At 42.5% G+C, this 16,783-nt stretch overlaps 1 protein-coding gene across 2 annotated transcripts in view; it reads left to right on the forward strand.

The window, feature by feature from the left end:
- NT5DC1 (5'-nucleotidase domain containing 1) overlaps positions 1-16,783 on the forward strand; it is a 118,224-nt gene that overhangs the window by 96,904 nt on the left and 4,537 nt on the right. For both annotated transcript variants that reach the window (XM_024551826.3, XM_024551827.3), the window contains exons 7-11: positions 4,962-5,136; positions 7,007-7,104; positions 10,630-10,748; positions 11,871-12,023; positions 14,592-14,760. In XM_024551826.3, the coding sequence (XP_024407594.2) occupies positions 4,962-5,136; positions 7,007-7,104; positions 10,630-10,748; positions 11,871-12,023; positions 14,592-14,760 (714 nt within the window). The remainder of the gene's footprint in view (positions 1-4,961; positions 5,137-7,006; positions 7,105-10,629; positions 10,749-11,870; positions 12,024-14,591; positions 14,761-16,783) is intronic.

A 16,783-nucleotide genomic window follows, 5' to 3' on the forward strand; every position in this document is an offset into this window, starting at 1 on the left:
AATATTTGTTTTAATATTAAATTTCAGTTTAAATATTAAATTTCTGTTGCCCTCTATAAATAAACAAAAGAAATTCAGAACATATGTAATCTGTTGTTTATCTCTTTTGTCCTTCAAAAATACTTCAGGATCTCTTGCCCCCCCCCAAAAAAATTGTGTATGTCTATATTTCACAAAATTAATTACATCGTTCCTTATAGCAAATATATTTAGTTCATAGTTAAACATTGTAGCTGTTCACTAGCGTGCTCTTCTATAACTTTGAAAGGTTGTAAGTGTTTCAGCCACTCCTGAATCCTGTTCTGCCACGGAAACAAGAGCAGACCTTAACTGGAGGCTGATGGTGGAGGGGTTAGCGTCCAGCACCTGTAATCCCCTTGGACAGCAGCTTTGAAAACTCTAACCACACATCACACAAATAATGGTGATACAGTTAACAAGAAAAAATGCTTACTTATTCTGTGATGATAAAAACAGTGATACGGCACCATTGTCTGTTAAATTTAAAAGTATTTTTAATAGTCAAGTTGTACTTATTATGTGTTACCACAAGAGGTCCCGAAATCCTGAGTCATGTTTGATACATGCAGGCCACTCCTTATTAACCAGTTTTTTAATGAGAGCTAAACTTTTTTTCTTTAGAATCAGCTTTAAAAATTTTTACGTTTGGCCCTGGCCAGGTAGCTCAGTAGTTGGAGTGCTGTTCCCATACACCAAGGTTAGAACAAGTTGATCGGCATCTGCCTGTCTGTCTGTATCTCTCACTCTCTCTCTAAAATCAATAAATAATGTTTTAAAATTTACTTTTAATCCCATCTGGATGCAGAAAGTACTGGCGCCTAAGGATGTTACAGGGGTGGAAAGGCCAGGGGAGTGAGTGACACGAAGCGGCAGTGAAATAGACTTCCTCTGAGGTGAACTGCAAACACAGACTGACTACCACTCTGTGAGCTCCCAACACGTAGGACCGTTCCTGTCTTCCCCCCTTCGGTCTAAATTCCCCGTCTTGTGCAGTCACTGGCAATCTGTCATAATTACAGTGTGTTATAATTATGTTAATCTGTTATACTATAATTAAACATGATGTTTTTTCAATAGGGGTAAAAAATGGAAGGTACTTTAGCTAGAATAACTTTGATAGGGCAATGTTTTTGCCACCTACAGTTAGGTTATATGTTACAAACCCTATCACTTTGAATATGAATAAACAAATATTCCTGTCTGCCCTGCACGAATTTAGGTGCTTATTTGAATGCCTGCTCTGTGCCAAGAAGAAAGATATATGCCCTCCCTTTAGAACTTTATAGCCCTGGCTGGCGTAGCTCAGTGACTGAGTGCCGGCCTGCGAACCAAAGGGTCGCTGGTTGATTCCCAGTCAGGGCACATGCCTGGGTTGCGGGCCAGGTCCCCAGTAGGGGGCACTCGAGAGGCAACCACACACTGATGCTTCTCTCCCTCTCTTTCTCCCTTCCTTCCCCTCTTTCTAAAAATAAATAAATAAAATCTTTTAAAAAAAAAGAACTTTACAGTCTCTTTGGGGAGATAATTTAATTGACAACTTTAATTCAGTATAGTATGTTTAACCTAACTCTTCTGTTGGATGAAGAGCTTAATTTATTTCAATAAAAAAGATGAGTATTATAGTCTACAGCACTGTATTATACACTTAAAAATTACCAAAGGACTAGATCTTAATTCTTCCCATCACAAATATATTATATTGTGTAACTTGCTAGAAGTGTTATGTAACCACCTTAAACACATTTATATGTCAACTATATCTCAGTAAAAATAAATTTTAAAAAAGATGAGTGGCCCTGGCTGGGTGGCTCAGTTGGTTGGAGCATTGTCCCATACACCGAAAAGGTTGTGGATTAGATTCCCAGTCAGAGCATGTGCCTGGGTTGCAGGTTTGATCCTTGGTTGGAGCGTACAGGAAACAACCAGTCCATGTTTCTCTCCCTCCCTCTCCCTCTCTCTTTCCCCCTCTCCCTCTCTCTTTCCCCCTCTCCCTCTCCCTCCCTCCCTCCTTCCCTCTCCCTCCCTCTCTCCCTCCCTCCCTCCCTCTCTCCTTGTTCCCTTCTCTCTCCCTTCTCTCTCCCTTCCTCCCTCTCTAAAATCAATGGACATACCCTCCGGTGAAGATTAAATTTTTAAAAAGATGAGTGTGTATTTGCGTAGTTATGCCTCCTATTACTTTCATGATCTGAGGTTACAAGGGGATGAAAATATTTTCCCCAGAAGCAGTCAGTGACCTTTTATAGTAGCAGCAACCTATAATCTACCATCTGGTATCTATTCGTACAGGGTTTGTCTTTTTTTAGTTTGAATTAATTACCTCAGAGTAATTTTCTCAACTAAACTATTATGTTTGCACACTTTTGCATTAGGCCTATTAAGGGATACTAATAAAATTAATCTAGGCAAGAATTTTAAAATACAGTATTTAAAGGTGTATGCTGTTTTTTAAAAATCCATTTGAAAATGGGACAGTAGTGGTTTTAATAGTAATTTATATTTTGATCACTAGATGGCAGTAGACACACATGTATCGCTAAGGGAAAAAAATAGCTTTTCTCAGCAGTTGTTTATAAATATAGCTTAAGTATATAATACTTTCAGAATTACATACTATAAATATTTTCCTTTATAGCCCACGAGAATCCTACTGCTACAAAGTCTTTGTTTTTCTGGCCAAAATAATTTCACATGTAACTCTTTTAGGTATGACAAATTCTAAGGCACAGCCTCTGCCATTACTTTGACAGTGACTCATTGAACTGTTCTGTTCTTAGCTACTTGTTTTATTTTTCTCTTTCTTAAATTAGCTCTATCTTATGGTACTAGTGCCCTCTTTTCCCTGAAAAAAAAATCTTGTTTTAACTTATTAAGGCTTTTGGGATTAAAAAGCTTTTAAAAATTACGTAGCTTCGGGGATGTGGAGAGATCCTAGAGACTTACACACAAATGCCGCGTAGAGCAGAATGTAAGAAAGGCACAAACTGTTTTTGTTCTTGGTCTCCCGACGTCTGGGCATTGTTCTCATAGTGTGACATAGGCTGTGATTTTTTAGTCTGGCTGTGATTGATTCTTGCAGTGAATTGTTTTCTGAAGAGAGATGGTCTAGCTTGCAAATAGTTGATGCCGTCTAGGTTTATGCTGTCGTTAAAGTGAGTTACTTCACGTGACCAGAAGAATTCCAGAATGTGAGTGGTACTTCCAACATCGTTAACATCGGTATTTAGAGGCCCAGGGACAGCATCGGGGACCCAGGTTGCTTTCAGGTCTCCGCCAGGCCGTCCCTGCTGTGTCCGACTTGTGCTTTGTGTTGAAGGGAGTTGTAGCAGTTCAACGTAGGACATGGAGGCATGGCAAAGTCCAGAATGGAAGAAGGGACACGTCCTCCTATGTGGGGTTTTTTTGCTTACCAGTGGTGTACCGGATGCCAAAGACCCCCGGCAGAGCTCTCAAAGTCTCATGGGTCTTGCCTGGGTCTCCTGCACTATCCCAAACGACTTACTGGCAGGAGAAGGAATCACCAGAGAGGTTAGACTCAGATACCCAGGCCCTTCCTAAGCACCCAGCTCCTCCGAAGAGGATGAAACCTCAAATAAAATCACAGTACTTTCCAAGAGGTGGGGGTGGGGGGTGGATTCAGGCAGGCAGACAAGAGTGTTTTCTGCCATTTCTGGTTTTGTTTCATTTTATTTTGTTTTGTTTTGTTTTTGCTTAGAGACTCTTCTGTCCTGTCCTGAAATGTACTCTTGAAATGTCACTTTCTTTTCGGTTATTTCAAGTTCAGGACACCACACAGAGTTCCGGGCAGAGGTACTATATCTATTGCAGTTTATCATTCAATACAACCTCATTCACGTCTTACTTTGTGTATGCATGTGTCTCTTCCTAGCAGTTAAAGGAAGTCAGAACTTGGGCTCTCTTTGTTTTCTAGTGCTGTCCTACCCAGAGAGCAGCATCTGTAAAATGCTTTGTGAATTTAGTAGCGTTTCAACCACGTCTGCAATTGTTTGCTAAGTGCCGACCACACTGAAGGCACCAAGGAGGTGCATCTGACCAGGACTTCTGGAAATATTGCCACTGTCTGCCTTGGAGCGCAGCCTGACCCCTTGGCCTCTCTAAACACCCGAAGGGGCAGAGTCAGCAGTCCCAGCTCAGTGATTCAGGTTCTTCAGCTTTCATTGTCAACTGCAGGGCTTTCTGGCCTTTTCTGGCTTGTTTTTCCATTTGGCATCTCAGCACCTCTCAGGGGCTGTTAGCAGACAGCTCTTGTAGTCCTAGTTCCATCTGAAACAACACTACTCTGACTGAGGAGCACTCCCTTCTTGACTGCTTCGTGCCAAAGGTGTGTTTGTGGGGCATTATCCGCATATTTATTTGTTTGTTACCTATATTCAGCAAATACATGTTGAATGATTAAAGGAACATTTATCAATTGATATTTCAAATACAGTAAGGTTTTCTGATTTGCCAATGCTGATTACATTGTTTGTTGTGTTTTAACAGTTTATCAGTTCTTATGAAGTAGCCAAAAATATTATCAACTGACATTTTCAGTCATCACTATGTTTTTAAGTAAAGAACAGAAGTATTCTTAAGAAGCAATAGTAGCTCTGGCCGGTGTGGCTCAGTGGATTGATTGCTGGCCTGTGAACCAAAGGGTCGCCAGTTCACTTCCCAGTGGGGGCACATGCCTGGGTTGCAGGCCAGGTTAACCAGTGTGGGGCATTCGAGAGGCAACCAAACACTGATGTTTCTCTCCCTCTCTTTCTCCCTCCCTCCTCCTCCGTCTAAAAATAAATAAATAAATAAAATATTTTTTTAAAAAAACTAGTAACTGCTAGATTTTTTACCTATAGTTTTAAAAGAGATTGACTTGTTTGAGAACACACTGAGTCCAAAAAAATGGGGGGAAAAGAAAAATCTCTGACATTTTTATTTTTCAGAAAACTGTGGAATATATTTTCCAGAAATAAAAAGAGATCCAGGCAGGTATTTACACAGTTGTTCCGAATCTGTAAAAAAGTGGCTTCGACAGCTAAAGAATGCTGGGAAAATTCTTTTGTTAATCACCAGTTCTCACAGTGATTACTGTAGACTCCTCTGCAAACATATCCTTGGGTAAGTGATGAGACTTTCTGTTTTCATGGTCTTATAAACGACCGATAGCCGATCAGACCACTGCTTTTTAAAAGTGCTTCAACCGAAGAAAAAAGCAAACAAAACATAACCAGAGATATTGAAATTATGAACAATCTAATACTATCCAGATGGGAGAGGGGAGGGGTCAGTGGGGAGAAGGGGTTTCAGGAACTACTATAAAGGACACATGGACAAAATCAAGGGGGAGGGTTGGAAGCAAGGGAGGGAGGTGGGTTTGGCTGGGGTGGGGGGAGTGGTGGGGAGAAAATGCAGACAACTATAAATGAACAACAATAAAGTAATTAAAAAATAAATAAATAAAATAGAAGTACTTCTTCATGACCTTGTTAAACAATGCTAAGTGGCAAATAATTGTTTCTCATAACCTCTCTCAACGCCTGCACCATCCCCGGAGTACGTTAGCAAAGCGGCATTACTGGGGCTCCCTGTGCTCATAGCTTGCTGGTGATCTAGGCTTTAAATTCTCTGAAGGGTGCGTGGCACACATGTCCTTCATGCCATCTCCCATGCATGTGGTTTCTGGGCTTGGGAAGGTTACTGAGGGACGGGGTCCTAGGTGTACTACCTGATGGATGGCCGGAGTGGAGCCCGTCTGTAGCCTTTTCAGTGTGGAGCCACATCTGCAGCATTTAGCACAGCCCAGGATGGGACTGACATCCATGGAAACGGAGGCAGTGTAAATGCAGAGACCCGAAAATGAGACAGACATGGTTCCAGCCCTGCCTTGCAACACTCTGTGTGATTTGGGGCGGGTTGTGTAACCCCGCTAAGCCTCAGTTTCATCACCTTAAAAATGCAACATTAATACTTCACAGGCATGAGGGGCTATTTATATACAGGTAAAGTATTAGGCAGGGTGGTTGCTAAGTTTAAGTAAGTGTTAATACTTACATCATTTCGTTCTTCTGGGCAATGCCAAGAAATATGCATGGTCAGAGCAAGATTCTAAATCCACTTTAAGTAGATTTAGAACCTTGCTCTAATTTCCGCAAATACCGGGAGTATGAAGCAAGTTCTGGCTTCAAATTAGACCTCGGCTGACCTCTTTAGCTTCCAGTTCCCTGTCCCTCAGCATGTGTGGGTTTAGGGGGGTCTGTGGTGTCCTCAGTGTGTGAGTGGATGGTCTGCCTTCTGGATCACACATAGGCTGGGGACCCTTTCAGAGAATCAAGGGTCCTCACTTCCAAGTAAACTCTCTGGAGTCTTCATCTCTCGTTCATTAGCACAGATGGCCAAAGTTTTTCCTTCCTACTTAATTCCTCTTCAGTACAGTTTTGACGTGTAAACATATCTGGGGACGTCGGTGAGCATTGTCTCTCCGGTGCAACAGCGAGTCCCTCGGGAACCGGGCCACCAGTCCTGTGCCATCCCACACAGTCTGGAACATAGTGTTACATTCAGTACAGGCTGAAAACGGTTACTGTCCTTCCCTAGCAATGGCCTCATTATAAGGCTACGCTGACTTTCAAAGTAAAGTATCTCCTTCACATTTTGAACACTCTCTGAAGACATGGCTTTGAATAGTTCTAGCTATTAGAAATGATTGAATTCACTCACTGTTACTGTTACCATCGCAAGAAAGCTTAGCACCTAGAGTTAACGTGCTTGTTCTTACGTTTGTATCAGGGTGTAGTTCAGGAATACCAGTGCTAAATCTCCTTTTATTTCCAGTGTTAGATTTACCTTAAAATGTACAGAGAAGCATGTAAAAAGTTAATCAAAAGGAAAGACATGATGATGTGGTCAAGTAGATAGGTGAAGATTAAGTTCTGTTCTATGTAGACAACTTTCCTTAAAATAAATTTATGAAAAATTTGTTGCTTTTCAGGAATGATTTCGCAGATCTTTTTGACATTGTGATTACAAATGCATTGAAACCTGGTTTCTTCTCCCATTCACCAAGTCAAAGACCTTTCCGGAGACTGGGTAAGTTACCTTGTGGTTTTTCTCTTCTTAAATTTAAGATTTGTCCATTCGTTTATTCAATAAATAATCTGTCGGCTAACAACCACATGCAAATACTGTGTTAGATGCAACAGGGGTGTAAAAGAGACGCTATGTCCTTTTTCCCCTCGTGGGAGAGGAAAGACAGTAAAGCTATGTTCATATTAAATTTGACTCTGCCACATGGTATCATAATGATTTGTTTGTCTCTCCCTGACTTTGAAAATGAAGGGCATGGACTTTATCTTAGTTGTAGGGCCTATGTAAATGCTTCAATACATACTTTAGGGATGAATTTGTTGAAATAAGTCAGAATGGGTCGTTTTCTAGGACGGAGATGCCCGCAGAATACATGCAGACCATAAAAAAGGCAGCAGTCCTCTCTCCGGGGGCGCAAGCACGGCCTTCAGGGGCGGGTGGTTGGAATTGTCGCGCGTGTAGGAGAGGCTGATGGGAGCTGGGATGAAAGGAGTGAACGAATTTTTCAGGTGAGAATAGGAGGGCGAGGGTGAAAAAGGTGCAGGGATTAAGAAGTGCAAATTGCCGGTTATAAAACCAGTCACAGGGACGTAAAGTACGTCATGGGGAATGTCGTCAGTAATACTGCGGGAACTAGGTATGGTGCCAGGTGGGTACTGGAAATAGCAGGGAACACTTTGTCACCACTGTCCTATAGACCTGAAACCTGTACAAATAATACTGAGAGTAAACTGTAATTGAAAAATGTTCAAATTGTATAGCTGAGCAACACTGTAGTAACAAAAAATTGAAAACTACCTAAGTGATCACCAGGGACTGGCTTAATAAATTATGATTTATACACACAATGAAATATAATGCAGTTACAAAAAATAACAAGGTTTTTTTGTATACTGATACGGGATATCTACAGTGTATATTAAGTGAAAAACAAAGGTGAAACAATATGTTAAACATACTACCGTTTTATAAATGAAAAGAAAAAATAAAATATATTGATGCAGTACGTATAACTTTGAATGTCTTAGTGCTATTTAAAAGCACTATTCAGCCCTAGATGGTGTGACTCAGTGGACTGAGCGCCGGCCTGCGAACCGAAAGGTCGCGGGTTCAGTTCCCAGTCAGGGCACTTGCCTGGGTTGTGGGCCAGGTCCCTGGCTGGGGGCATGTGAGAAGCAACCAATCCATGCATCTCTTGCACTTTGCTGTTTCTCTCCCTCTCTTTCTCCCTCCCTTCCTCTCTCCCCAAAAGTAAATAAAATAGTTAAAAGCAGTATTCAGTGTCAGACAGTTGGCAGTGGCTTAGTTCTCTACACGCTGAGGAGCATGCAAACAGTGAAGTTCAGATGTGGCTTCACAGCAGTAGGTGTCCGACACCGAGGGGTCCTCGGGGCACCAGACAGATGCATAAACAAACACATAAGTAAGTCAGGAAACCCATGAGGTCTTGTTACGTACGTGTTGTGAAGAAGTAACCGCCTGATGAGGCCACCTTGAGTGGCTGGCCAGGGCAGGCCTGTCCGAAAGGTCAGGTAAGGTGACTTGCAAGGAGGGACCTGAGGGATGAGTAATGAGAGGAGCCGAGGATGAAAGTTCCTGGGAGTGGGACGAGCTACTGCAAAGGCCCAGGGTGGGAGTAGTTTTGGGGAGTTCCAGTGACAGAGAAGAGGCCTGTGATTCTGGCACCTGGTCACGGGGGGAGAGGGGTGGGGTTAGGGAGGCAGGCAGCTTCATACATTGTGGAAAGGGGTTTGGTTTTATTCCCTGAGCCATCTGAAGCTGTTCACTTGAGGAGGAAGAGTGATACAGGGACGCCTTGGGCTGCTAGGTGGGGAACGGACTGGACATGGGAGGGACAGAAAGAGGGGAGACCAGCAATGGCAGCACCCCAAGTGAAAGACCAGTCCTTTGGTCTGAGGCAGCAGTCCTGGGGATGGAGAGAAGTGCTTCCGGGGGCAGAAGCAGGCTTGCAGCTGCGATATGCGAAACAGAGAGATTACCCTTGTACGATTATTTATTATTTCCGTGCAAACAACTGTAAACCACCCTGTATATTTAAGAAACATTATCAAGGTGGAAAACACAGGACTTGGTGATGCTTTAGGAGAGGATGAAAAGAAAGGAGTAATCGAAAATGACTTCCAGGTTGTTGATTTTTCTTTTTTTCTGAGTGAACAGGTGGGTGCATGGTGACCCCACTTACAGCCATGGGAAGAATATGGAAGAGGAGTTTGGGTGGGTGGTGGTTATAACTATTAAGAACTCATTTTTCATCATATTAAATTTGATATGCCTAGCAGTTGTCTAACTGGAGCTGTCAATTAGGAAATTATATAAACGAGCCTGGAGTCCAAAAGAACAGGTGTGGGCTCAGGACATAAACTGGGGAGGCATCAGCTCATGGAGAGGTATTGAAGCCATGGATGTACATGAGATCAAATACAGAGAGAATGTAGACAGGCCAAAGACCCAGACCAAGCTTCGACACACTCTGACACTAAGGACAAAGAAGCAAGAGAGCAGTCTGGGAGCAGACAGATTACAGTAGGGGGAGCAGCAGAGTGCAGTGCTCAGAAGCCAGAGGGCAGAGGCGAGTGGTCCTTGGGGCAGTGCTCCTGGAAAGTCCCTTGGAGCGGGCAGGACGGAGATGGCCGTGTCCTAATGAGCAGCGGTAGAAAGAGAGAGACCAGACGGCAGTCTCTTGAAGAGGTGACTGAAGACAGTGGAACCAATGAGAATAGACACCTCTTTCTAGTATTTTAGCTGTGAAGACAAAGAATTGAGGTTTGAGCTGAAAGACAATGTAAGATCAAGAGCATATGTTTTTTTTTTTTTAAACCGGATATTAAAACATGCATATATGCTAATGAATGGTCTAGGATAGTGGTTTTACCTGTGAAACTTTTGCTCCTCAGGACACATTTGGCAATGTTTGCAGGCATTTTTGGTTGTCACCACTTGGGAGGCAGGATGCTCCTGGCATCTAGTGGGAAGAGGCCAGGGATGCTGCTCAACAGCCAGTGTTTATACGCAGGACGGCACCCTACTGCCGCCAACAACGAATTATCTGCTCCCAAACCTCAGCAGTGGCAAGGTTAAGAAGCCCTGGTGCAGTAGAAGTCCTTGCTATTAAGAAACAGTCTATTATGAAGGATTCAAATAATACTCTTTGTATTAAGCCAGGAAAAAAATTTTTAATGTTTTTCTCTCTTCACAAACTTATATTTAAGTACGTAACTAAGTACTCACATTTTTATCTGCAGTCCTTTCATATTTGTTGCAGTTTATACCTGCTATCTATCTCTACTTACTCCATTCCACAAATTTTTGTTAAAATTTTGCACAAATATTGTTTATTTCTATGATTGTGAAGTGCTTGTAACAGGAGGGGCTCACTGAGTGCTGACTCCCACCCCACGTGGCTCCCTCTTGTACAGGTCCTGCAGCCATGCCTGAGAGGGGTCTGCCCGACTGACCCGGTGCTCTCACCCGACTAAAAGGTACATGATTGTCAAACTGTATTTTCAGAGGATGACGAGGAGCAGGAGGCACTGCCATCTCTGGATAAACCTGGCTGGTACTCCCAAGGGAACGCTGTCCACCTTCATGAACTGCTGAAGAAAATGACTGGCAAGCCTGAACCCAAGGTATTTCCCCAGGGAGGCAGAGCCCTTGATGCCCGCTTGCAGACATAGACTCCTATAGAGTAAAACCATGACTCTGAATGCATGCAGCTGAGTTATCTGTGGGACAAGTAATCTGCCTCTGCTTATCTCCCAGCCTGTTCTCTTACCTCCTCTGGTAAGTAGACTGGGCCTTTCCTTTGCTGATGTAGACCGGGCCTTTCCCGTGACAGAGGAGAGCAGAAATGCCACGCAAGGGGCCACAGATCTAGGGGATGCACCAGATTAGTGTGTGGGATACCTGAGCGATGATATCCTGGTAACAGTCCCTGAAAAAAGTTTTTATATGTAAAGTAAGCAATAACTGAAATCACAGTGCAGACTGGCCTAAAGACTCACTTGCTTTTGACACCATCCTGGTCACGTGGTTGATATTAGACGTGGGTGCACTTTTAACAGCAGGACCTCTCATCTGAGGAGTGTTTGCCAGGAGCCCTGTGAGCAGGAGACGGTATCAGCCCTGCTCCGTTGGCTCCCGCGTTGCGGCAGCCCCCTGGGAATACCCGAGGGGCTTAGTGGACAGTGCATCTGGACTTGGAGGTTCCAACTCACATTCCCTTTACCTCATGTTCTCACCTGTAAAGGGGGTGTGAACTGGATCAGTGGATATCATAGTCTCCGAATACCAGGGGGGCTTTGCAGAGTCCACTCGCCCACCCCCACTCTCAGAAATTCTGTTTCATCAGAACCAGCAGGAGCCCAGGAGCTTTGGGAAAGTGGCTGTGGTGTGCAGTCTTGTTCATCTAGCCCACGGTGACAGTCACCTCTAACATCTCACCGGTTCTTCAGTTCTAGGAGCAGGTTTACCTAAGCACATACGGACTCTCGCTTCTCCAGAAAAAAACTCATCAAAATCACGTGTTTTCTGCCTTTTTTCTATCTGCACATGCATTGTGTAACTTCTTAAAATAAACCTGGCATGCTGCAAACCAAATGGGGCAAGTTGATGGTCACCTGTAAAGTTATTCAAGGGAGTTTAAGATGCTTATACAACTTTTAGAGGAGTTGTCTTTTGTCTTCCGTGAAATGACCAGCACTCTTTCACGATTCTAATGCCCCAAACGGAACTTTCTGTCTGACCTACAGGTTGTTTACTTTGGTGACAGCATGCACTCAGATATTTTCCCAGCCCGTCACTATAGTAACTGGGAGACAGTCCTCATCCTGGAAGAGCTCATTGGGGATAGGGACTGGAAGCCTGAGGAAGTGGAGCCCCTAGAGAAGAAGGGGAAATATGAGGTAAGGGTTCCCTTCGGCGCTTTCTCTTCTTATCTTACAAAGGGCTTGTTTGTGCCCAGAGATGAAACCTGTGAGCAGTTACTGCGGTCTTGCTGTCTCCTCCCTGTAGTTGATCTTGTTGATAATTTTTAACTGATGCCAAGATAACGCGGATCTGCCTTCCCTGCCCTCTGCTTCCACCCAGCTCTGTGGCAGCATGGATGGTATGGGTTGGTGCTGAGACGGCCGGATCCTAACTCACTGTAGTTAGACCCTTTCTCTTCTTGGCTCTTGTGTGCTCTTGACGGGTCTAACTTAACCAAATCAGTGGCTCCTTTACACTTACTCCTGAGCCTCCTGAATGCATTTAGGGGAAGACGTGAGGTAAAGAAAAGTAAAAGGCATCGTAAATCTAGAAAGGGAAAATGATGTTAAGCAGAAGAGATCAGAAAAGAAAATGGATACTTCTAAATTCATCCAGTGGAACAATTATAAAGAAGGAAAACCTCAGGTCCAAAGAACAAATATCGTATGAAGAAATACCAATAAAAAGAAAGGAGCTGTCAAGCCACCAAAAGACATAGAAGAACCTAAGTGCATAGTACTAAGTGAAAGAAGCTAATCTGAAAAGGCTACATACTGTCTGATTCCAACCAGATGGCAGCCTGGAAAGGGCAAAATATGGAGAGTGAAAAGAGCAGTGAGTGCCCTGGGTTTGAGGGGAGGGGAGTGAATAAACGGCACACAGGCTTCTCTGGCGGTGAAACTATTCTGCGTGGTCCCGTAATGGAGGACACATGCCACTGTGCATTTGTCAAAACCCACAGAACTACACAACCTGAAGTGTGAGCTCGGATGTGAACTTGGTAAAGTCCTAAACAAAAAGAGAAGTGCTTCTTGTGGATGTTCAGAAAATGGCATCAGCCCTGGCCGGTGTGGCTCAGTTGATTGGAGCATTGTCTCATAAACCAAAAAGTCAGAGGTTCGAGTCTCGGTCAGGGCACAAGTTTAGGTTGCAGGCTCGGTCCCCAGTCAGGGTTCATACGAGAGGCAACCAGTTGATCTCTTCCTCTCACATGGATGTTTCTCCTTCTCTTCCCCTCTAAAATCAATAAGCAAGTCCTTGGGTGAGGATTTAAAAAATGGCATGATTTCTTTTGATTAATGATATGTTTATATTTGAGAAAAAGCGTAATTAAAAACCCCACATCAGGATGAACAGAGATTACATCTGTTAGGCTGTTTGGGCTGCTATACCACCATATACTGGCTGGCTGATAAATAACCACCATTTATTTCTCACAGTTCTGAAGTCCGGGAAGCCCTAGGTCATGGGGCTGCTCTGTGCGGTGCCTGGTGAGGACCTGCTTCCTCAGGGACCGCCCTCTTCTCACCGTACCCTCACGTCCTCGCATGCCCGGAGAGGGAGGCTGCTCTCTGGAGTCTGTTCTGTAGGGTCACTAACCCCCTTCACGAGGCCTCCACCCTCATGACCCAAGGACTCCCTGCCTCCTAATAACACCTTGGAGGTTAAGCTTGCAACCTATGTATTCTGGAGCAACACGACTATTTAGACCACAGGTGCATCCATGTTACATTGAACAGAAAGGGTAGATAGGTCTATTTTCCTCTCTTTATAGGAATAGGGAGGAGCCTAGATTCTATCACTTGTTTGCAGTCCATTTTCTACATGTGTGATGTGAGTCATTTCTTCTTAGACTCATTATTTTGGAAAAGATAATTAACTAAATAAAATTCACCCTGTAAATTGCTATTTAGACATTAAGAAATTACATTGAAATACACCTTAAATGTACACACATGAGTATGGATATTCATATTCTAATTCTACTCTTAAATGTCTTTGGTGAATTCAAATAGGTTCTTACTGAATGATTTTCAAACACCATCACCTGCAATCATATATTCTCATCTTGCTTCACAAAGGGAGTTCCAGGACAAAGAATTATGAATCTAGAGGCATATTTGGGACACTGTGAGCTCCAAAATGACATTTTCATCACAAAAGAATGCCACGGATCTTTATAATCCAGATTATATGGATGGGATAGGATTTTTTTTTTAATTCTTAATGTTATGCCATATTTATAAAACACTGAAGTACTTTTTGATTGGGTGTTTAATTTAGCCTACAATTTCTATTGTCTGCTCTGTCCTAGGCACTAAGGCTTAGAAATACATTAATTATAAGAAAGTTTTTAGCCTTGTATAGTTAATCATCGGTCAAGGGTGAAAAGTAAATCGTGATAGTTGTGAGGCAGAAGGAGAAGTAGTACAGTAGGCATAAACCGAGGGTGTAGGAAAGTAGAGCAGGGACCTCATCCAACCTGAGTGTGGGAGGTCAAGGAAAGCATCCTGGACGGCATCCAGGCCCGATTCCAGTGATGAGAAGTTCCCAACAAAGCCAGGGAAGTCTGAGCTGTTACTTTTCATATGGTATATAGTTTGGTTAAGAAAAACAACTGAAATTCCTTCAGATTTTTTGTTTTAATTTACTTGGTGGGAGAAAAACTTCTAATGAGTTTGAACATTAATCACAGTTTTCATCATTCTGTTCTCTTGTTTCAGGGACAGAAGTCAAAGCCTCTATATTCATTATCTGATAAATGGGGCTCTTTTTTTATTGACTCCACTTCGGGACTGGAAAATACAGAAGACGTGTTGGTCTATACCTGGTCCTGTAAGAGAATCAGTACTTACAGCACTATTGCAATTCCAAGTATTGAAGCAATAGCAGGTAAGGGGGGAAATACCTGTAAGTCTTTACCTGTTACTGGACAATAATGACCTTAATTATTAGAGTTCTTGCCTTTAAAAAAAGAAATCTTTCCATGACATTCATTTTTCTGGGAAACATCTAGATATGGCGTTCTAGGTAATAAGGACCTGCCCATCTCCTGAGGCCAACGACAAAAGCTGGACAATTTTTTTTTAATCTGTTTGGAGCCATAGGATAAAGGTAGGGAAAAATTACCAGGACAAGAAGCTAAGCTCAGAAGGCCAAGTAAGGGGGCTGAGGATGGGGGCTGCTTTTCCCCCTGAGTGTTTTCTGATTCAACAGAGAGCACCGCAGAAAGGGAGTGGGGCCTTTTAGTAGTTTTGTGAGCCTACAGGGATAGAAGGTAGAGGGTTGAGCCTGCCAATGGAGGGATGGCCCAGGTGGACTGTCTGTGTGGAGACCCTGAAGGAGTTTACCTCAGAGTAAGGGTGTATTAGAAGTAGGACCGAAGCTCAGCTTTAAATCAGATGAATCCCTAAAATGGGATCCAGAAGAGTCTAGATAGGTAATGCTCCAAGGCACCTTGAAGAAACTTATGAATATTCTCTTGAGGAATATAGCATTCTAGAACTTAGATTATTTCTAAAAACAATATAAGTTTCAGCATATAATGAAAAATAGCCAGGCACACAAGGATATGAGACTAACAGAAATAACTAAGTTTACTATGGTCAAGTACAGAAATGAGAAATTTAGTAGAGACATAAAATTATAAAAAGAACGGAAATTTTATAATTGAAATATTAAGAACTTAATGGATGGGTTTAACAGCAGATTAGACACAATTGAAAAATGAATTAGTATACCAGAAAATAGGTGAAGAGATATTCAGACTGGCAAAAATGGAGGAAATGTGTCTCCAGAAGACCTAGACTAAAGTGAATGCTAAAGGGTATTGCTCTTTAAGCAAAAGAAAGAACAGTCCTTGTTGGAAGACTGGACATGCGAGAAGGAACATACAGCAACAAAAGGACAGACGTGTAAATAAATTAAAATGAATGTTTCCTGTTGGAAACAATAAAAAATTAACTTTTCTGGAGTTTAAATGGAGAATATAAAAATATGACAACATTGGCATATAAGTCCCAAAGGGAGACAGCTGGAGTTCAAGTATTTAAACCCTTGTACTGTGTGATGAAGGATGAGAGTATGATAGTGGTAGTGGTGAGTCAAAAATGCATGTTGTGATCAAAAGACCTGTAATAATATACATACTGCGCTAATTATGTAAAATAACTTTAAAATTTAAAAAAGGGAGGGAGAAAAAAGAATACTAAGAATAAGCAAGACTGGTCTGATTGGTGTGGCTCAGTGGGTTGGGCGTTGTGGCACTGACCAAAAGGTCGTTGGTTCAATTCCCGGTCAGGGCACATGCCTGGGTTTCGGGCCAGGCCCTCGGTTAGGGGTGTCATGAAAGAGGCAACTGATCAATGTTTCTCTTTCTCTTTTTCTCCCTCCCTTCACCTCTCTAAAAATAAATGAAATCTTTTTTAAAAAATAAGAATAAGACAAATGGAGAACATTCAGTAAAATGATAGGTTTAACCTGAGTAAATTACATTCTATGTAGGTGGCTAAATACTCCAATTAAAATCCTGAAAGAAATAAAACCCAACTATGGGCTGTTGATAAAAGACGTCTTTGGAACGTAGGGACACTGGAAGTTTGAATGTCAAAGGATGGAGATACCACAGTAACATTAATCAGAAGAAAGTTAGAGCTCGCTGTATTGATATGAAACAAAGTAGACATTGAGGAAAAATAAATCCATTAACATGAAAGATAATCACTTCATAATAATAACTTCTGTTTTCAGAAATATGTAGCTGAAAATCTGAGCTACTCACCTGGGCCCCTCCTCTCTCAGAAGTTAATTCCTCCCTGTTTTTCAGTACCAAGAAACTGCTAAAACCCCACTCTGCTTTACAGAGGTGTATGCTTCTGCTTGCTTCTTAGCCTCCTGAAGGTCCTCTTAGAATTGG

This window comes from Desmodus rotundus, chromosome 11 (assembly GCF_022682495.2).
Source record: "Desmodus rotundus isolate HL8 chromosome 11, HLdesRot8A.1, whole genome shotgun sequence".
Classification (NCBI taxonomy): Eukaryota; Metazoa; Chordata; class Mammalia; order Chiroptera; family Phyllostomidae; genus Desmodus; species Desmodus rotundus.